The 22,287-nt window shown below is 38.9% G+C and overlaps 1 protein-coding gene across 1 annotated transcript; it reads right to left on the reverse strand.

Annotated features, from left to right (window-relative positions):
• Positions 1–2,073: 2,073 nt before the first annotated feature.
• LOC139720202 (PDF receptor-like) lies at positions 2,074–21,974 on the reverse strand. The gene is made up of 11 exons (XM_071631565.1): positions 21,926–21,974; positions 20,929–21,053; positions 19,980–20,083; positions 15,443–15,596; positions 13,873–14,026; positions 11,870–11,933; positions 11,255–11,327; positions 10,626–10,711; positions 9,104–9,290; positions 6,586–6,681; positions 2,074–3,221 (listed from the first exon to the last, which is right to left on the reverse strand). The coding sequence occupies exons 1-11, from the start codon at positions 21,972–21,974 to the stop codon at positions 3,174–3,176; spliced, it is 1,140 nt and encodes a 379-aa protein (XP_071487666.1). The 3' UTR covers positions 2,074–3,173.
• Between the last annotated feature and the right edge of the window lie 313 nt (positions 21,975–22,287).

Here is a 22,287-nt window from a genome sequence, read left to right on the forward strand (position 1 = left end):
CAACCGAACAAAGGAAAACAATCCAAAACTGCACACAAACAAACAAACAAACAAAGAATCATACAAGGAGACGGACGGACAATATGAAAACATAGCAAACGACAATGTATGTCAGAGAGAGAGAAAAAAAAAAGAAAGAAAGAAAAAGAAAATCTCTCGAGGCATAAACTTCAAGAAATCTTTCCAAGTTCACCAGTAGAGACACAAACCACACAATGTCAGATCGCGTCATGAACAAACTCTATGACCTCAGTTAGCTATAAAGCAGCATTTGTTAATGATGCACCTGTTAGTGCACTTCGACAATATCGTGTGAACTGAGATAAGTACATTTTTCTTGGTTTTGTTTTCTGCGATCTTGAGCGAGTTATTGCTGTACACTCTAGTCTCTATGATCGTATATTTGCAGCACAGCGGATCAATTTGATATGACAAAGCTTTCACAATAATGATCATTGTGTTTTGAATAAGGCAAGTACTTTCTAGTGAAAATTAGCAGCAGAAAACATTCACGTGTAAAGGTAGTTTACAAGATTTGTAAGAGGGCCTGTTTATAGAGCGAGATAAATGCGAAACTTTTGTTAGTGTGCAGGTTTATCTGGCAGACATGCATTTTAGTGAAAAAGTAGCGGAGAGGACAGAGATGACATGTCAATGCATTCATGTACAGTCTCTGGATCTCTTTTTCTGTGTGTAATTTAACAGTGGCTACTTCGTTGCGACTTCGTGTTCATTCACCTCTCGTCGCTGGTTGGTTGTAATAGCAATCTTGGCTTGATTTACGTAAGTACTACTCCGTTTGTCAATGACTGGGATTAGGGTAAGGGTTTGAGTTTGAGTATGGAGAAATGGATATGGATTGGCGTTTGCCTTGCCATGTTTACGTTTTGATTAGGTTAATGTTTAGTGAAATTGTCCTTGCTGATGATTAAGACAAAAAGGGGACATTGATCAAAGAGCAGTGACATCACACGAAATTGCGAAGGACTTTAACCAGGAGGGATATAGTCAGGACAAACGGTTGGGCAATAAATTTGTCAAGTCTACGATGTGGCTGGATGCAGCAAAGACAGAGACGGTATTGCCATACATCCCATAAATCAAGCAGTAAAATCAGTCACGTCTCTATATACTTTGTCCTGGCAAGATAATTATACATACGTCACAATTTGTCAAGATCAGCGCACGCGCAATAGAGATCACATTTGAGCGGTACATGTACACGGAGTTGAGTACTCTTGTAAAACGCCAATTTAAAGATATCAATACAGGGCATCAATCTTACACAAGGCAGTTCTCAGATAAGAACCAGGACGCACGAATACTTTTGGCATTCTGTCGCAACGTTTGTTTTAACAAACCATTTCAGCACAAAAAAATAAATAACTAATATATCAATCTTCTGTATTATTGCGGTACGATAGGGAGGAGTTTTCAATGACTTTAAGACCGTCACAAAGGGTACACTGCAAAAAGTCCGGTGTTAAATAGTGAACACCGAGCTGGTGTTAAATTTTCGGTGCTCATTTATGGTGTTAGATTAACACCAACGGGTGTCATTTCCAAATTTTAAACTGTTTTTTGAAGAGTTTCTTAGTAACTGCACTTCTTGTTGATTTTTAATTTAAACAAGACGATCAAGAATTTTACATTAAAATACTCGATTTTTGAAAAAAATGTGAGAATAAATTTACACCAAAGTAACACCAGCTGGTGTGGTCTCTTATTGAAGCTGGACGGGTGTTAAACCATTGATATTAACACCAACAAATATCAAATCAACACCATGTGGTGTCATTTTTGAATTAACACCAGTGCAGTGTCAAAATAACACCAGGTACAGTGTCAAATTAACACCACGAAGTGTCAGGTGAACACTTTTCAACACCATCACAGTGCATTTTTAACACCTGTGGGTGTGGTCCTTTATTGAAGTTTGATCGGTGTTAGATTTAACACCCGTGGTGTTAAATCTAACACCGATGTTTTTACAGTGTACTGAGATTGGAAATACGTAAAATAGTAACATATCCTGTAGGAAAGTATCTTTTTATAACGAGAATGCCAGTTGATATTATGATATGTCTCTTTGTATAGGGACAAAGTCACAGTGAATGGTAACGTACAGCCCAAGCCTGTTATGTGCTAAGGGTACATTCACAATGCCGTTCATTCTGTTCTCCCATTTTATTCCCTCCAATTAACACCACCGAGCATTGGCCATAGTACAATGGAACATTGAATGGGTATAATGTAAGGCTCTGACTAATGCTGACAATGTATTTTACATGACTTCTTTTCACGTGTCTGCTGAGGGGAACTTTTTTGTTCTGTTTACCACACGTGTTTGGCTATTAATCTCTGGAGTCACTCCTGCAGCGAAAAGGGGCCATCATACCTCCAGTGATTATTTCATTTCCTTTCATCAATCTTCACCAGGGTTAGAAAGACGCCATCCCTGGGTCGGAGGGTCGTGGAGTTTAAAGACAGATTTGCGCAGCTCATCCTCATCTTCGCGTTGTCGGGACGTCAACTATACAGCAGCTGACCGTTGCTACCACAAAGTTTTCCTCGTGAAATAAAATAATTTACAGTTGCATGCAGTAAAGATGCTGTATGATCTGCCTATAGTGTTTGGACTCTCTATTTTGGGTATCATTGCCTCTAAAGATCTTTCTTTAGGAAACAAAGTAAATCCCCATTTACGATGGACACCACGCTCTTCTCACATATTCTACGTGCTCGACACTCAACGAGTATTAAACGTAGGGCCTACTACTAGAGTAGTACTTTATTTTTGTAGTACACTGTAGTTGTGGATCAATAAAGAGCCTAGCTTGGCAAAAAGCCCCGGTCTCAACGCGTTTGTCCACTTTCGCAATTTTCTCATTGCAAGGATGACTGGGTCTACTGAGTCACCTCCCTGGTCCATGCCGGCGGAGGTCAAAAGTCAGCAGTGTCTAGGACAATTGCAACAGACGCAGTATTCCCATCATCACAGCCTGTCCATCTCATATCTAGACCTTTCAAAGAACGGTAGTGATAATGCTCTCGTAGACTGCATGTACGCGTCCTCTCACAAGCGCCCTCCTTGATCGGCAGGTCATCATAACTCCGCTATGTCGCTTCTGGTAGATTTCTTGGTAATGACGGCATCGGAGTCGGTTGTGACGTCAGGTTTCCGTCGGCACGTGACCATTGTCAAACAGAGACATGCGAATCTGCGGACGCAACCATTGGTAGAAACAGACTTTAGAGAAAATTCGTTCATTAACCTTAACCAATGAATGAGCTATGTACACTATTATTTGAATAAACATTTTGCGTTCAAAAAATTACGCTGTGCTTGTGATTGTGGACAATATTATTTTTGTTGGAAATGGAAAAATAAAGAAAACGAAATGAATAAGGCATTCGTGAAGTAGAAACGACTGAATAAAAAGACTTGTACAATGTAGATACTCTGTGGAAATCATTCACAGAATACTGAACCAATAAAAAGAATTCCATTTTTAGCATTTTTTATAGATAAATTGTTATTGACGCGTATCTTCTTTAAAGAGTATTCGCTCGCAGTGTTTTTAAAATTTTCGTTACCACCATTTTGAAAGTGAATTGCATCTGACCTTGGAGTGTAGTCTTCGCCTGAGGCTCGGCTAGATAAAATCCCTTGCCAGAGATTACTCCTTCACTTTGCTCTCTCGTTATGTCACTGACAAAACCTCATGAACGACAAACATATAACCATTTAACCCGTTTGGACTTGCGATTGCTATGCATTATCATAATAATATCTGAAAATTGTAATTCTACTGGTTGAAAGACAGGGAAAATGTGGTTCTGAAAAAAGGTCTGCCTCCCTTGTTTTAATGAAAACATGTCTGATTTGGCGCAACTTACTTCTGCACGTTACACCTTCGGTAGATGGCTACCAAATGGCTTTAACTGAGCATAATTCGTTAAGACAAGATTTATAAAGACAAGATTAACAATTGTTTCTTTTCGTCAAGTTGGCAGCTTTCCTGCCGTGATTGATGCCTTTTGTATATTGTTGTTGTGTTTTAAAGAAAGAGAGAGAGAAAAAAATACATTGCAAATTATTGCATATTCCCTACTAATATGGCAGACGAAAATCAAATATTCGTGTAATTTATAGAGCAATAACTATTCATCATGACAATGATTATAATAATGGCATTGCAAAGTTCCATAACTGTTTATCAGGTTTCATCAGTAATCATCTTTAAAGGGGTGCACGTCACGAGACAGACACCCACGAGTCATACAGCCCACGAGTAACACAGCCCACGACTTATACAGCTCAAGAGTCATACAGCCCATGAGTTCGACGCTAAGCAAACAAGACCCACGAGACCGACACATTAAGCCCAGTGATGTAATGTCGAACGCGTTGGCAGTTTTTACCTCGTGTCGAACTTATAGGCTGTATGACTCATGGATCTTCTTTTTTTTTCAATGTCGAACTCGTGGGCTGTATGACCCGTGGGCGCCGGTCTCGTGGGATGATCCCCTTTTAAAGTTGTGGCCGAGGAAACTTTTAGTCCATCAATTTTGACAGCGATTTGAAAGTAGATTTGGCAATCCTGCTATGCAGTGACGTAATTTATGTTATTAATTTTGTTATAATCACTATACAGTTTTATTCCCCAAATCTATTCATTAGATCTTTTAAAACAACCGAATAATTCAGACTCCAGAGTAGGATGATTAGTTCTGTTTTAAGTATTAACTTCATTGCCATGCTAAATTCCTGCGGTGTTTGCCGAAAATGGAATGATTTTCGTACAATGCATTGGTTTGCATATATACAGTTTAGGATAGATTTTTTAAAAGTACTTTTTATTTCTGAAAATAAGCAGAAATGAAATAGCACCGGATTCATTTAGTTTTTTTCTTTCAGCACGGCAACAGCGGTGCTATTTGAATAGATTGCTTTGCAACAGGTCATAAGAAATCGGATTAAAGTACATCTTATCCTTCCATCCTCCCTCCTCCTCCCGGCTCAAAACATACCGTTTCTTCTTATTTATGAAAATTAATGCGTCAAAACATATGACGCACGAGTGACAAATATAAAAACGTTGGCATACGGATGTGAACTCAACAGCAATAGAAACAATATGTCATGGAAACATTGACTTCACGTTAGTTCAACAGTGATGAATAAAAGTGCAGTGTAATATAGATAATGAAAAAAATATATAAATACTTGCAGAACTTTCTGTTCAAAACTTAAAAGTATACGATGGATTTTGTGAAACGTTGATGAAACTAGCATCGGCCAACCACCATTGTTAATGAAAAGCCAAAAACGACAGGATAACTAACATTGGAGAAGCATATTACGTCACAAGGTACGTTACATGACGAGAAAAAGGAAACAAGTAAGGGAAACTCATCATTGTATCTCATGCATCTGGATTATTGCATCACATTTTGTTTTTTAAGGTGAAGCTCAGTTCTGTGAGAAAAAAAAAAAACTTTTACGTTGTGTGGGACGAAATGTTTCAACTGAAGAGTCCATCTACAATCCAATATGGCGGTGAATAAAAAAATAAACCCATGCACGCATGTCTTGGTAAGAAGCTACTATTCGTGAGAGCGACGGCTCGCTGGAGATGACAAATTGAACTTAATAAAAGAAATTGAACAATCCAGGATGATATCACACTCAGAGACTATAAACATGATCGCCTTGAAATGAATGGGTCTTACCTAATAAAAGTGTTCTGCAGAAATAAATTCATATCGAAATCAACATTTAATGCGAAACGCAACCCTCGATCATGTTTATAAAAAAGAAAAAAAAAACACTTTGTTGGTGGCGTAGCACGTACAATGCGAAGACTAATTTCTTTTACAAGCATGATAAGGAAAGATAGAGTAAAAGTCAAACAATTAAGATTTAATTGAAAAGTGTCATTACAAAATAGTTAATTTCACTTCCATACTATTTGTTAATATAAGGAAGTCTGTAGTATTTTCTGATTTCATAAATCATGCATGTGGCTTTATTGTTCACATGGTATCAGAGCCAGGATTTTGTACTTTTCCCCTCTCTTCAAAGACAGTCTGAACAAAAAATGAATGAGGAATGCAGCTACTACTGAAAATAATAATAGTCTCTTATGTCGGCTCATAAACAACGAAAGCGTCCCCTTTGTTCGTACATATTCATGATATTGGTCTTTCGCCATTAATTTCTGCCTGATGCCAAAGATGTTCAGATTTACCTAAGGTGCAATGACTTCAGCAAGTATTAAAATGTATGATGCAAACGAATTGGAATTGAAACATCAATTAAAGGAGCCCAGGAGTTCGTATATTCCACTCAAGAAGAAAAAGAAGAAGAAAAAGAAGACAGGAGTTATTGACCACACAATCAGTTTGGGTTTTTTTTCTTTTTAGGAGGGTAAGCAAGAATGCTGTGCTGTGCTAAAAATGCTTCTTCTTTCTCAAATTTCAAAGCATCAAAGCATCTTCATTTGAATGGATGCGACTTCCCGTTTTGTGTTTCAAATTCCATCCTTTCTGTGACTATAATACAGTGATCGGCTTACGTACATCTGTTGCCGTGGTAACCACGGAATGGCCTCTGTGATGATGCGGTCGTCTGCTGTTCCTCCACGCCGCCCACTTCCTCTTCAGAGTAGCTCTGACCTGAAGGGCATGTCAAAGTAAAAAGGTAAAAAAAAACACACAACAAAAACAAACCATTAACTCATACGAAACAAAAAACAAAACAAAACAATAACACAAAGTTAATGTTTACGTCAGCACTTTCAAAGCCGATTTGGAAGAGATCGGAGTTAATCGTAGCCATCAGCATAAGAGAGATATAAAAAGTTTATCCAGGGACTATGCCATAGAAGCCAGTAGCTCCAATGTTGTTCTTTTTGAGTTGGCATGGACATATTCATATCTTTATATATAAATATTACACATACATATTATATAATATAATGTATATATATATATATATATATATATATATATATATATATATATATGCATGTTCTGTCTTATATATTTGAAGAGACTGAGTCCCTGTGGAATATATGCGCAAGGGCTTAGTGAGGGTAATTCATCACGGGTCAGGTAGCGAGCAAACTTGGCTCTCATCCGAGACCAGCACGGTCGGTGATATATCACTTTAAAATTCAGAGCTCAGCTTCGAATAGATGTAAGCTGCAATTATTAACCAATATCATCTTTCTATCATTCGCTTGAATACATTTTTTTTTTGTGTGTTTTAACATGAAAATGACTCGGAAATTGTCAAATAAAAATAGCCGGTATTGAAAACATTTTCAGACAAAGGCATCTCATCTTTACCAAAACCTAAGCTCGCCTAGAGGTCTAGAGGCTTCTGACGAGAGGCCTAGTCAGAAATACTATATTATTTCAGTCCCCTTATAACATCGAAAATTCAAACAACAACAACAACAACAACGACGACGACGACAACAAGAACAACAACAACAACAAGAACAACACAACAAACTTTTAGGTACATATGTATTTTTGCGGTTTGGTATAGTTATTGCTAAATCTTGAAAGTATGTAGATAATCATTCTAAATTTGCCAACGAACAAGCATGGCCGTGGTGCGAGAAATCGTTATCATTTTGTCACCCTCTGAATTTTTAAGGTGGAAACTACTGATCCACAATATTTTCAACAAACGTGTCGGACAAAGGAAACCCGTGGGAATCGAACCTCTAATGACTCTCAGCATTACCACCTATTTATGTTTATTCACGTACATTTTATGGAAAAGAATTGATTGATGGTATCGATTTAACGGGAACGAGATAATGATGTGATTAATCATCTATTCTTTTCTTTTTCATTTTTTTCTCTTTTTCTTTGTCTTTCCCATGGTCAGAATAAAATTGATGGGGCATATCTCCTGAAATCATTAGCCGCAATGAATGAATAAACTTTAGAATGGTAATTATAATTACAATTATTATAAATAATGAACGACATCAACTCCCCCATACTCCAGCTATATGATGATTCCAGCTGAAATCATATCCAATAGTTACTCCTAAAAAGTAAGTATGATCCTTTTGTGTAACTATGTACCATCACTCTTTATATCATAAACAATTTGCGGATTAGCATTGGAGTGTGCAATTTGAAAATGAAAGAAGTCTGTTTTACCAATATTCAGAGATATTTTGCTGCATTTCAACCAAGATGCTTTTTGTCACCAAAACCGAAGCAAAACAGAATCTACAGAAAATGGAAAAAAACCGACACTCCCTCGGCAACCATTCAGTTTTTAAAGGTTTTCCAGGTTTTCCAGTGACCATCCCACCCCAATTTAACTCCAGGGCAGAAGTTGAGGTTGCGGAACGAGGAGGGTCGCGGACAGCCACATTGCGGGGAAACTTCGCGGTCGGCCGTGACGCTTCGGGCGTAGAGTCTTGCGCGTGATTTGTTTGTTATGGAATATTCATACGCCCAAAACCTCTACTGCGGTCACTGATCTCAATAACAGCGCCTTTGCCCATGTATGCGAGCAATCCTGTCATGAAATGGTAATAGGTGGCATAGGCCCACTTTACACTGAGGCCCGCTGACTGGCGTAGGGGTGATCGTCTTTCTCTTTCTTTTTTGTCGGAGTGCTCTCGTGTATAGACAGGCCGTTTAATAATATGTCCATGACTTTGCAATTTGCTTAAGACGAGGCATCCTTTGTCTGAATGCCATTGTAGGTTATCTAATACTGAGATGTCGTTTGACAATGAAGTTTTGAGAGGGAGTTGAATGGAGGGGATCTGTCGCTGGGGAAGTGTTACTAGTACATAACTGAGGTACCCATGATTGAAGGTATACCACCCTTCCTAAGCATGCTAAGATTGGTCGTTATTCATCGTTGCCAATGAACAACAATGCCATGTTTCTCGTCAGTTCTTCACGTGAATTTATACCCACGTGATAGAAACCACGTGTTGTCATTCACGTGGTCTGGGATCGTCACTCTAACCATTTAATCAATGCTATCACCCACGCGATGCGGGCAACCGAGCAGTGGCGCCCCAACGCAGCCTCGCCCGCACGTCATTCTTACCTCCGAGTTGACGAAGCAGTAGAGGACGGCGACGAAGAACCCCTGGTAGGCGTCGAGAAAGAGGAACAGGTAGTTGTAGACGAGGATGAAGGCGCGGTCGTTTGTCGGGGTCGGTATCGGGATGAGCCAGACGAGGTTGGCGATGCCCAGGAGTGGGAGAAGGACGATGGCCGCTTTCAGGGCTTTCCTGATCGGATCAATCATGAAAACCTTGATAGAATACATTCTCAGCTCGTTCCTGACCGACAAAAAGCTCTCCTTGAGTCTTACGACCCCCTCCCTCTAGTAACTGTGCCAGTTTTGTCACCTAAAAAATTTCAACAAGTAGCCTCACAATGCATAGTATATTTGTCTTCTATAAATCAAGCCCGCCATCCCAGTAAAAGTTATCACCATCGTCAACTGGACGATAGATGATATGATACTTAAATAAGTGCATCCAACAACTACGCAGCTGGCGAGGTGATAGTTTGCGTTTGGTATATAACATTTTGACATATAAGATGAGGCGCACCGGTGACGTGGTCGGATTTCTATCGGAAGTTTCCCGGTTCGACAGCTGGTAGGCTTGGACGTTTTACACAATATAACACCTTTCTTGATCCAGGTTTGTGAATGCTGGAGAAAGAGTCAGAGAGCAACGCCCTCTACGCAGAGCCCTGTTTCACTAAGCGAGAGTTATGATTGATCGTGAAGTCAATTATAACTCTGTACCACCTATGATTGATTGTGAGGTTTTGATTGCCTAATGGACGTATGACTGATTTGGGAGGGTTTTTATTGATTTCAGGGACTTATAATCAATTATAAGTTTGGATAAAACAGGGCTGAAAGGCCTACTTTATTAGGTTACCTTTGATGAGGAACCATGATCGGTACCATGATTTCATGGTACCGATACATCTTTTAATAATATAGCATTTTTGTTATTCAAACACTGCGAGATTTGTATGCAGTCTGGTTTGTGCGATATCTATGTGGTTCATTAGTTTATTACTCATCGCTTTTTTGTACTGGTGTAATTTTAGTTGGTCAAGACAAACATATCCGTTCTCCGTGTAAAATTATATGCCTATGAACTCGGGAACCTACAGTTTTACAAGCTTTAAAGCTTTTATGTAGGCCCCATCATATTTCTTATACTTACTAGTGACATTTTCATACGATATGACCATGTACATTTGTGTCAAGTATATTTTCTTTTTCTTTTTCTTCTACAATCAAAAGACATGATAGTATATATTTTGTACTCTTGTTTTGTTGTCAATAATTTTGTAATGTCATCATAGAGAAAATGGAAATATGAAATAAATTTGAACTGAACTGAACTGAACTGGAAACATTTTTTTTTTTGCTATTACTATCTGAGCCTCATCTTAATTGATTGCACATGATTATGTCTAGCCCTAGTTTTGTACAGACGAAAAGTTTGCATGAAATTTGAACATGCACGTTTGGAAGTGAATGTTTTTTGAAGTCTCTCGTGGCTCAAAATAGAATAATAATTGCGAAAAGTTATTACCTGACTTGCTGAGTCTCGCTCGTGTTACTTTCTCGAAGTTTCGTCACCAGCACTCGGATGATATTGAAGAGAAATAAGACATTTGCCTAGGAAAGAATTGGAACGACAGAAAAGAAATATAGATTCCTTGATGATTTCCAAGAAAGATGCAATTCAAAAGCAGTACTTGTTCTTGATGTTATATGTATATCTGTCCATCAAATAGTTGCGCGGCATTATAAAACATTTCTTAATTTAAGATGAATTTACGCCTGAGTTTTTCCCTTTCGGAAAAGAAGTACAAATTGAATTTTAATTCATGTTCCTTTAATACCTAACATAAGGTGGCATATGGCTGCCGCGAGACAACATTGTTATCAAGAGAACATGAGAAACTGACCATTAATTTAAGGGTTGAGATGTGTCTACCATATCAGCAATCCCTATAGTCACGAAAAACAAACAAACAAACAAACAAACAAATTAACATCCGTTCGATCCCTCTAATACTTTAAACAATACTCTCAAAACTCACATCACATGTACGAGGGGGAGATTCATTAATATGATACAAATAAAGAAGGTATAGAATCATTACGTGGAAACCTAAATTGAAACTTTCATCAGCATGATCTAGTGCACATTCTTACCAGTATCATGAGGTTTCTGGGAATTTCGATGAAGATCCAGTACCACATAGATACCACATCTCCCAACCAGCACCTTTAAAAAAAAATCAAACAATTGATGAAAAAAAGTAAAATTTTGCACAACTAAATTATTACTGTCGCGGAGAACTTCCATTGTCCACAGATTTTGCGTAAATTTACCTAACAATTTCCTTGTACGATTTTTATAAATGTTAACATTTCCAGGGATGAAGGGAATCCACTCAAGGTGTCGTATCTAAGGGGATGTTGCAGCACTCAATGATTCCCTCTTTACGTATGCGTGAAATGAGGACGACTTGCTCAAAACCCGCCATGGCACCTTGTTCCGGATCAGAATGCGAAACCTATCTTTTAGTATGTTAAAAAAAAATGTAATTTATGTATTCAACCTCTGTGAAATATTTATATGTTTCTGTTGGAAATGGAAAATGAATGAATGAATGAATGAATGAATGAATTTTCTAGAAACATGCCTTTCATGCCTTTGTCATTACGGGAAGGTTAGGAAGGAAACTTTTACAGTGAAACTCTCCACGTATCCCCGTGAAGGACAAGAAATCTTGGAGGCGTATTTCAGTAGGTGCATACACTCACCCCTCTTTGCCCTTCGTCAGGTCCATGGCGATGGCCCATGCTATCACCAGGGGTATCGGAAATGCTGATAATTATAAGAGAACAAAAGAAAATCAAGTAAATAAATATTCAGCACGACAGTACCACTTTATCTATATATTCATGCGTCTCTCATGAGCAACGGCACCATTGCCCCTCCCAGATTTGTATGTTTGGTTACCATCGGTGTAACAGTTTGGTGAAATTAAGCAAAACCTCATTCTCCAGCATGTCCAAAACTTTTCTTGAAACCTCTACCATTCCGCTCTCTTTTTCGAAGCCATCCTAGAACAGCTCTTAAAGGGAACCAAAAATAGTCCTTTGTTGTTGCAACCAGTGACAACTGCTTGTTTCTTTGTAGAATTGTCAAAAGCTTCTTAATTGCTAAATTTGTAACTGATTCTGAAGTTGCCGAAATATTTTAGAAGATTAAAATTCCGATTTCTCTCTCAGCTTTGGCAAATTTGTATCAATATCATTCTGATTTTGTGTAGACTTAAATGAATGTATGAAGTTCCATCCAATCTGTCCTCATTATAACTGAAAAAAATTCTAAATTCTGATGTGCCAGTAGATGTATAAATGACATGATGGTAAAATCTGTATTCAAATATTCCTCCCAAACTTGATAAGTTAAATCAAGCGTTCATGAAATAAGTCATCCGTTTGAACAAGAATACTGGTATTAGCAGCCACGAAGTATTCCCAAACGAGTTAATGATTTAGGGCATAACGTTTACTGTACAGCGCGCGTACACGGGAATGACACAAAGAAAATTAGTACATAGTGAAAAAAAAATAAATACTACAGGCCTGCAGCTGTCCCGTTATGTATCAAATAATCAAGCGATTACCGTCATTAAAAGAATTAAAAATTGTAGCACGGAACTTTTTTTTTCTTTTGTCTTGTTAGTCTGTGACTCCCCGGATGAATTATTTCATATTCACAGATATTCACAAACATATTCATTCTCCGGCCTCGATCCCCTTCTTCACACCTTCCGCTTTCCTTCCCTTATTACCTTTCCTTTCTCAAATTTTCTTCTTCTTCTTCTTTTTTTTTTTTTTTGGGGGGGGGGGGGGGGGTCTAAATTGTTTCTGGCTTTCCTTTGCACTTCCCAAATGTCAATATCTTTCTGTTCGCTAGATCAAGTTGTTCTTTTCTTTTCTTTTTTTTTTTTTGGAGAATATCGTCTCCGTATGTCGACGGAGCAGTGCGCATTCGAGATTATAGGAGCGGCAACCGATCGCTGGATGAGCAGGTGACTCGGTGTCGCGCTCGAGTTTTAGAAGAGAAGAATCGGGGACGAGACGAGGTCGAGTATCAACGACGCCTTATGCCTCCCCAGGCTGCAAGGAAAGATCTGCGATACTATTAGACACTGCGCAACCCGACACTGGCATAAGGAGTTGCCGATGAACCCACTGTCTTAGAGCCAGTGTCTCCATTGACATGACACCCAAGATGTATTCTTGTACATCGCCGCTGAAAAGACCCGGATGTTGCCCTTTGTTTTTGCTTTGTTTTTTTGTTACCTAGTACATCTCAGTGAACAAGAACAAGAGCAACAACCTATTTTAGCATTCCTCCCCATTCCCAGCATTTCCGTATACTTACAATATTTTGTAAACTTATCCTTTATTATGTATTATGATGAAATTTATGTATTCAATTTCGGTAAAATATTCATATGTTTCTGTTAGAAATGTAAAAATGAATGAATAAATGAATGAATGAACCTATTCTTTGTACTACAATTAGAAAATACATGCAGGTCATGAAAAACATGAAATACTCATATCTTTCTGTATATAGGAGCCGAAAAAAAAGTAACAGGTAATTTATTGATGTGATAGGGTGGCGAGATTAAACTGTCAAATATTCAAACATTTTCTCATCTAGAATTAGAAGATCTCCGAAAAATGTGACAGTAAAACAGACTTAGGGATAATCGACTGATAAACAAAGTTTGTGAGATGCTTACCCCATCCAATGACGTAGAATAAGACAAACTTTGGACTGCCGAAAACCGCTGAAGACAGTAAGGTGTTGAGATACACCCCCTCAATGAACATCCAGGCAAATGTGCATAGTCTCGTGTATTCTCGCAGGACCTCGAACGTTTTGCACAGGGGAGGCTTGAGATGAACAAAGACATTGATAAACACATGTATGATTGATATGGTTGATATGAATTTATATGTAGATAGATAGATAGATAGACAGGATACAACGTGTGATGTCTCCATCCCTTCTGCTTTTGGCGATATAAAACTAAATTCAGAAAACTAAACACATTTTCGGTTTAACGAAGAAGCATTCCTCACTTTCTATACACCAGAATGAAAACAGTAAATTGTACTGCTGAACACAAACTATGCACAATCCTAATCAATTTTCATGCTTCATTGAGAATCATTCTCTTCTGTCTGTCCACCTACTTTTGCTCCTTTTCATTATATATTTTCCTCGTTGTGTTTTTGCTTTATTCTTTATCAATCTTTCTTCCTCCTCTCCTAATTCACACGTCTTTGCCTCTTTCTTCGTATCCTTCTGCTCCTCTCTATGCTCAATTCTCTCTTACTTTTTTTCTTTCTCCTTCAAGACATAGTCATCTGCTTCTTCGTCTTGCTCTTACTTCTCTTCTTGTTCTTTCTTTCTTTCTTCTTCTTCTTTTTCTTCTTCATCATCATCATCATCATCATCATCATCATCATGGGGGCGCTGTGGCATAGTGGATAAGACTCTCGACTCCCAGTCGGAGGACCCGAGTTCGATTCCCGCCCAGTGCTTACGTCCTTGGACAAGATGTTTTTACCCACAATGTCCCTCTCGACCCAGGTGTATAAATGGGTACCTGGCAACGCTGGGGTAATAACAATGGCAGGGCCCTCTGGTAGAGCAGTGGCAACACTGGAGAGGCTACCCTGGATAAATAAGACCTTATTATTATTATCATTATCATCATCCCACACCCCTCCCCCTCTCTTTCCATGTAGCCTCTCCAACACATTCATTACTCTTATACCTTATGTCCCCCCCCCCCAAAAAAAAAAAAAATACAACGGGACCCTCCGCTACAATAACTTAAACAAAAGTGAATTAATCCAAATAGAATTTCAGGGTATGAAACTATAACTTAATACCCACATGTTACAGAAAACCTCATCCGCTTTGCTTCAGTGGTCAAAGAGAAATGAGGATCCCTTCCTTCCAAGTTCTGTCCATTGTGTTCACACATTATTATGCAGTTCCCAAGAGCATCCAAATGTTAAACTTGTAAGAAACAGACCCATGTTATGCTTTACAATGATCCACATTTCTCTGTGACCACTTAACCAAATTGAATGTTTGGTTGTTGTCTTTTTTTGGCAAAATGTAGCTAAGATGTTATATTTGAAGATTTATCAATGCAAAAGTCCGACTGTATTTTTTATTTTTTATTTTTTATTTTTTATTTTTATTTATTTATTTATTTATTTATTTATTTATTTATTTATTTATTTCTTTTTTTTTTTTTTTTTTGGGGGGGGGGGGACATACTGTACACGTACCACGTGTTGTATGCTGTGTGAGTCTCCAAAACCTTGCCCGCTGGGTGACTTGCTGACGTACCGGTCGACATCGAGGATGATCTTGAGGGTGAGACGGAAGACGAAGGCGATGAACAGGTGTTGATGGATCTTAGTTCTATGGCATCGCAGATTCCTGATTAAAAAAAAAACACACACAAAAAAAAACAAAAAAAAAACAAAAAAAAAAACCTGGTCATGAGGACTGTAATACAGGTTCTTCCTGACTAGCTTAATCCACGCATCGTGATTTTTAGGATATTGATAAAGACTGGTCGTTTTACTCTGGTATGCATAGGCTTTCTTTCACAACAATCCAGACAAGATAATGGTGTTCAACCCAGCGGCCTTGTCAAATAATATGTATGAACCTTACGTAGAAGCTGCCCTTATTTTGAATTAACTGCCATGAATACGTGACCGTGTGAGTATTGGTATTGTCACTGACTGTAGAACAGAGTTCATATCTATAGTAGATAAAAATATGATTCGGAGCGTATTCAGAATCAGTTTGAAGACGTACAAGCATTGTCTCACATAATCCTTATCATGAACCGAAAGAGTAGAGCTATACATTGTGTTGTCTCTTTTAATCTTACAAACTTAAAGTGGCGGCGGAAAGTTACACACCACCACCAACAACAAAAGCAATATCATATACAATGTAGTCAGAACAGCAAAATTCTGCAATATGTTGGTACTGCATGCATCTCGTTTCAACCGGGGACAGCTCTGCGCTTGTGTATAGACTTTCACTGCAGTGGTGGAATGGAAACGGACAGGCATGGACGTCCAGTAAATTAAATCTATCTCGAAACCCTGACCGAAGCGCATATTATACATCGCGAAGAATAGATACGGGTTGCGGGTTAAAAAGGGCAGGAAACCAGAGACCCCGAACTCATTGAGGATTAATTGTCGACCCAGATCTGGATAAATGATGGATGCATCTGGCTAAAGGACCTGCTCTGAATGTTATCGGACCTTTGAGTGGTGGTTAAACAAGCGTCATGAAACCGGAAGTCAGGTCCTAAATAAAGATTCTAAAACCTGATGCTTATTTCGAGGTCATCTGGACTTTAATCGCGATTTGTTGCAGCAGATGGCGATATACCATGGACCTACGTTGTAGGTCCATGGTTATACCAACGCAGACGTTGTCAAACAACCTGTCAGGTTGACTTTGTAAAAATTTGCTTAGCGGATAAACTCTAGATTATAAACTACAAAGGGACCTCGATGTAAAGAGGTTGGATAAATCCTCTTATAACAAACGGATAAATCCTCTTATAACAAACTGATTTGGCAGGTCCTAACTCTTACATTTCTTTGGAAGAAGCGATGTGGCTGTGCGCGCGTTGAGCGGGCTCTCATCGTGAGTTCATGAAGAAAGTCAAGAAATATATATATATATATATATATATATATATATATATATATATATATATATAATATATATGAGATATGAGAAAGAAGGAGAAATCGGTGCGTACCTTTGACATTATCAATCGTGAATGAAATAGGGTCCGTAACGAACCTTCGAAATAACGAGCTTTGTTTCATTTTCGGATTAACGAACCTTCGGAATAACGAACCTTTATTCATTTTCGGATAAATGAACCTTCGGAATAATGAACCTTCGGACTAAAGAACCTTCGGAATAACGAACCTTCGGAATAACGAACCTTCGGAATAACGAACTGTAACCATTACGCGGATACCAGCCACCATGCTCATTGCATTTTAGTAACTGCATGGTGCATGTCGAATGGAATACTCCATTCATTTGTAGATAACACAGTGCGGCAACCCTTTTATTCATCATGTACAGGCTAGGCTCATACGAATGAACTTAATTTTCCGCTCATACGCAATAAGCATGTATTTCTACCAATAGTTATTACTATCTTTGACGCATTAGATTTGTGTATAGTGCATGGACGTCGTGTGCGTGCGTGGGTGTGTGTGACCGGTAGCCATAGGAGAGAAAGGAAGAAGATAGGAAAGATAGAGCGTTTGATAGGGAAGAGAAAGAGAGAAAAAAAAAGACAGACGAAAAGATCTACAACCCTAGAAGTTTTGCGTTATGATACCTGACGGCCCTTGTTCCATTATACCCGCACCTGGGCTCAAGAGTTGGCACTTCCGAGCCAGAATGTCACGGAGACGCCATCCCGTCTCCCTCACCGAGAGAAACACGTGTTGAACCGTGTCGCTATCTCACGATCATAATCTACCCTCGTGCTATGTTGCCATGGTAACGGTCTGATATGTTATCCAGGAAAAATGAAAGAAAACTTCCAAAGATTTGCAATCGGATTTTATTCCCAGAACTTCCGAGATTAGCCTCTTGAGCTGCCCTGGTGCCTTTTCAATACCGTGTTCATAATTCATGTACCAGACGTATAAGAGGGTCAGCGTTCGTGGGATTATAGAAGGTATATAGACTTTACAAACTAAACAAACAAACAATCTTCAGGCAACGTTTGTGCGACCTGGATACATTTAGTTGTATTAGAACTTCAGGAAATTAAACTGCTTGTGCTGAAGGGAGGAATGAGAAAAAACAACAACAACAACGAGCAAACAAAGTGGAGTGTCCATTACATGTATTCAGGTCATGCAACATAACCCGGCCGAGGCGTGGCTGAATTACATACTGCCATGGCAAATTACGCACTGGCATTCATATCACTTCCACCTGTCAAATAACTGTATTCGATACAGCATCAAACGCCCGTGGACGCCGTTCGATGAATCAATCATTTTAGTAGAACATGGGCAGGAAAAAAAGAAGAAGATAAAATAATCGTGAGTACTAGAAAGAAAAGCAAACACAAAAGAACAAAAACGCGGCAATCTTGTCATGTTTTTCGGCTTTCTTTGATGAACAAAAACTCACTCAGTAACAATGTGAAGACACGGCGCAAGAAATGTGAGGGAAACGAAACGAGATATAACTGTGAATGTGTAAAAGGGGAAAAACCGATCATGCTCTGGACTTATACACGCACACATGCACACAACAACAGGAAAATGGAGAAAGGTAATTGTTAACGAGACTTCGAAGTCTAATGCGCCCGACTGTGCATGGCGGCACGCTTTTAAGAATAATGTTATCGAGGATAAAAATAATGTTTTATCTTACAGCAACTGAGTTTTAATAACAGGTTGATTAGAGCCGCCACTTTATAGATACCCTAGGTATTGGAGATGATTTCATTGTATTAACAAAAATCTACAAAATGTCTATTCTACTTTGATCTTGTAGGCCACGTATTTTTAATCTCCGAGTAAAATCTCCGAGTATTCCGAAGGTTCATGAATTTGAAAATGAAATAAAGTTCGTTAATCCAAAAATGAAAACAAACAAACAAACAAAATGAAAAGTTTAACTAAACTTCGGACTTCGGAATAACGAACTGTAACCGAGTAGCTTCTATTGTGCTAGCACTGTTTTTTTTTCAGGGGCTCATGCCATTATGACATACTTACAGGAATGCATGCAACTGGGTGGGATTTGACCCCAGAATCTCACGTTTACGTGTGCGGAGATTTAACCGCTGCGTCACAATTGTCCCACATAAGCTTACATAATGAGTCCATTAATATGTGATAGCGCTATAGATGTTAGTCTATGGAGCCGAGGTATAGTGATAGTCATATTTCACTTTTAACACTCAACTACCTCTATTTTTCTCTGCCTTTTGATGAAGAAGACGCAGTAAGATTGTATACATCCAGTACATATATGGGTTACACGATAGTTACTCTCCCCCTTTTTTATGGGGGGGGGGGGGCGTGCGATAGGTAATGTTGAATTTTGTTTGAGTATATATTCCTACTTCATTCCAGTGATGTGTAGTAATGGCATGCTATTTAAATTTGACTGAATGAACTATCTAGCTTTTTAAATGTTGATCGCGGTGATCATTCAAATTCGCGCGAATTCGACTGACCGTGTCGTTAACAAATCTGATGCAATTTTGACGAGATAAGACGAGAAAACTATAATCATATTTTAGTATAGCATATGTAGATACAAGTTTCCTTTGGGCCAGCGTTTCGAAATTCTAATCTGACTGCTTCTACAGCGAAATACTGCTTGTAAGAATATAAGTTGGTGAGCAGACAGAACGAGAGAAGAGGTGTGACCACTAAGCTTGGCATGAGGCTGTCCACAGGAGTGGACAAAAGCTAGACAGGAAAATCACTAAAGTTTGGTAGAAACCTTAACCTCCTATCGTATGTTTGTAAGAACTTAACTTAGTCATGGTTCTAAGACTTCGATGTTGTATTTTGTTAACTATTAGTACTAGGCCTACTCTCATTAACATCTTCAACTGCTTCAACTACTTCCACCTCACTAGTAATTTGTTCTCCAAGTGTATTGCACTTTTCATACATTCACTTCCAATGCTGCTATTACAACTTTTATCACTGTTAAGGTGCTGCTGGGTTCTGCTTCTAGCTGCTGCCATTATAATTCGTTATTAATTGACCAAAATCATTAACTCACCTGAAAAAATAGAATATAAACAGCGCCGCCACGAGACTCGTCCAGGACAGAAATAACCCCACCAGCTCCATGAGCTTCGCCCCGCTGATGACGCTCTTGTAAAACTGCGGCGAATGGCGAGGAAAAAAAAAGAAAAGAAAAGAAAAGAAACGGAGATGAGTGATACACGTGTGTCATAACAGGATTGGTGTGCTGCAGCGCCACCGGGTAAACAACATCAATTAACCTACTTTTGGAAAAAAAAAGTCGTTTATCTCTCTCCCTTGCAATCTCGACTCCTTACGATTATTTCTTTGCCTTTTATAATCGCTACCACCTATTTAAGTGGAAAGATGTAGTGCGGGTGAGGGGGAAAACAACGTAATAAGCTGGGGTGGGGAAAACTTACCTCAGGTTGAACATAAATTCATAATTGCGTAATTGCGTAATTGCATAACATCGGCTGAAGACTGGGGGGGGGGGGGGTGAGGAGCGCAGGATTTGATTAGCACGCCTTGCCAAATAAGGTCATATTCCCGCGGGGAGTCCTATGGAATAATATGTGATTACGGTTTAAAGGCTTTCTATAACACAGAAAATTACCTCCCTACTACCTCCCCCCCCCCCCCCCCCGTGAAATACACTCAAAACTTTCATGGCGTTTGGGCAAAAAACAATAAGAATGTATGCCATGCGAGTATGGGCCAATTATGGCAAAGATAATCATTATACCTCTCTCCCCGCCGCAGAATAAATCCTCTATAAGGAAACTTCCAATCGAACACAGCCATGTTCCAAAAGTTGAAATCAAAGTTCCCTGAACTTAATCAATTACCCTGAACTTAATTGATGACTATCTTTCTATTCCCCTGTTTCATCTCCTTCTGTTGATTAAAAGTCTACCAGAGCATGGAGCGGCATTTCACGAGGAGGGGGATAGGGAGGGAGGGAGGGGAGGGGGGACTCTTACTTCGAGTTGTGCCTTAGTGGAATTGTCCGTGAAGGTGTCGATGGGTATGGTGGTTCTGAAGCACTGAGAGTACGGCAACTCCGCCTCCCACGTCCCGTCGCTATGACAGAAGCGGCTGAAGGTTTCTACAGAGGCAGCAGCATGGAAAAAAAAAAAACATAATAGAAAATATTGACGACGGTGATGACGATGATGATGACATTTTAGACAGCAACAAATATAATAAAGATAATGAAATGAACTAAAATCAGTGATTCTTGTCTTGAGTTGTTTTTATTGCAATGACTGAAAGACTAATTGCCCTTCATCGACGTAAGTGAGCACCGCTTTTTCAGTGTTTGAAAAGTAGCCAGGATGAAAAAGAAAAAGAAATCATGGGTCATACATGCTCGGTTTTGATATCAGTTGCAATGAACATAACCATAACTGGATGCAAAAAAAAAAAAAATTCAATGAAGTACTCGCTGCCATATAGGGATTAGAACCAACACTGGCTATCGGGCGAAAGCTCGGTGTACACGGTATAGTCTATAAAGTAGATATTATGACGCTTGCCTAACAGCCGGGTCGTTGGTTCGTATCCGACCTGAGTGTGTGTGACCATGGTTCTTATAATGGCTCTTACTATTCTGATCCTAGAATCTCAAGTGACAGGATCCTCAAAACATTTGTGGAGTTTCAAAGGTGGAGTTTTCAAAGGTTCTTGAGTTGTTTTTATTGCAATGACTGAAAGACTAATTGCCCTTCATCGACGTAAGTGAGCACCGCTTTTTCAGTGTTTGAAAAGTAGCCAGGATGAAAAAGAAAAAGAAATCATGGGTCATACATGCTCGGTTTTGATATCAGTTGCAATGAACATAACCATAGCTGGATGCAAAAAAAAAAAAAAATTCAATGAAGTACTCGCTGCCATATAGGGATTAGAACCAACACTGGCTATCGGGCGAAAGCTCGGTGTACACGGTATAGTCTATAAAGTAGATATTATGACGCTTGCCTAACAGCCGGGTCGTTGGTTCGTATCCGACCTGAGTGTGTGTGACCATGGTTCTTATAATGGCTCTTACTATTCTGATCCTAGAATCTCAAGTGACAGGATCCTCAAAACATTTGTGGAGTTTCAAAGGTGGAGTTTTCAAAGGTTCATTATCCCAAAGGTTTGTTAGTCCGAAGATGAAATACGGTCGGTTAATCCCGAAAAATGAAATAAGGTGCGTTATTCTGAAAGTTTGTTAATCTGATAATGAAAACTACAGTTCCTTAATCCAAAAGTTCAGTAATACAACGATTTGTTCGTCCGAAAAAAAAGTTCGTCCATGATGAACCTTATTTCATTTTCGGAATTACGAACCTTCAGAA

This window comes from Diadema antillarum, unplaced genomic scaffold (genome assembly GCF_040938485.1).
Source record: "Diadema antillarum isolate AM-2024a unplaced genomic scaffold, OU_Dant_1.0 scf00000123, whole genome shotgun sequence".
Lineage (NCBI taxonomy): Eukaryota > Metazoa > Echinodermata > Echinoidea > Diadematoida > Diadematidae > Diadema > Diadema antillarum.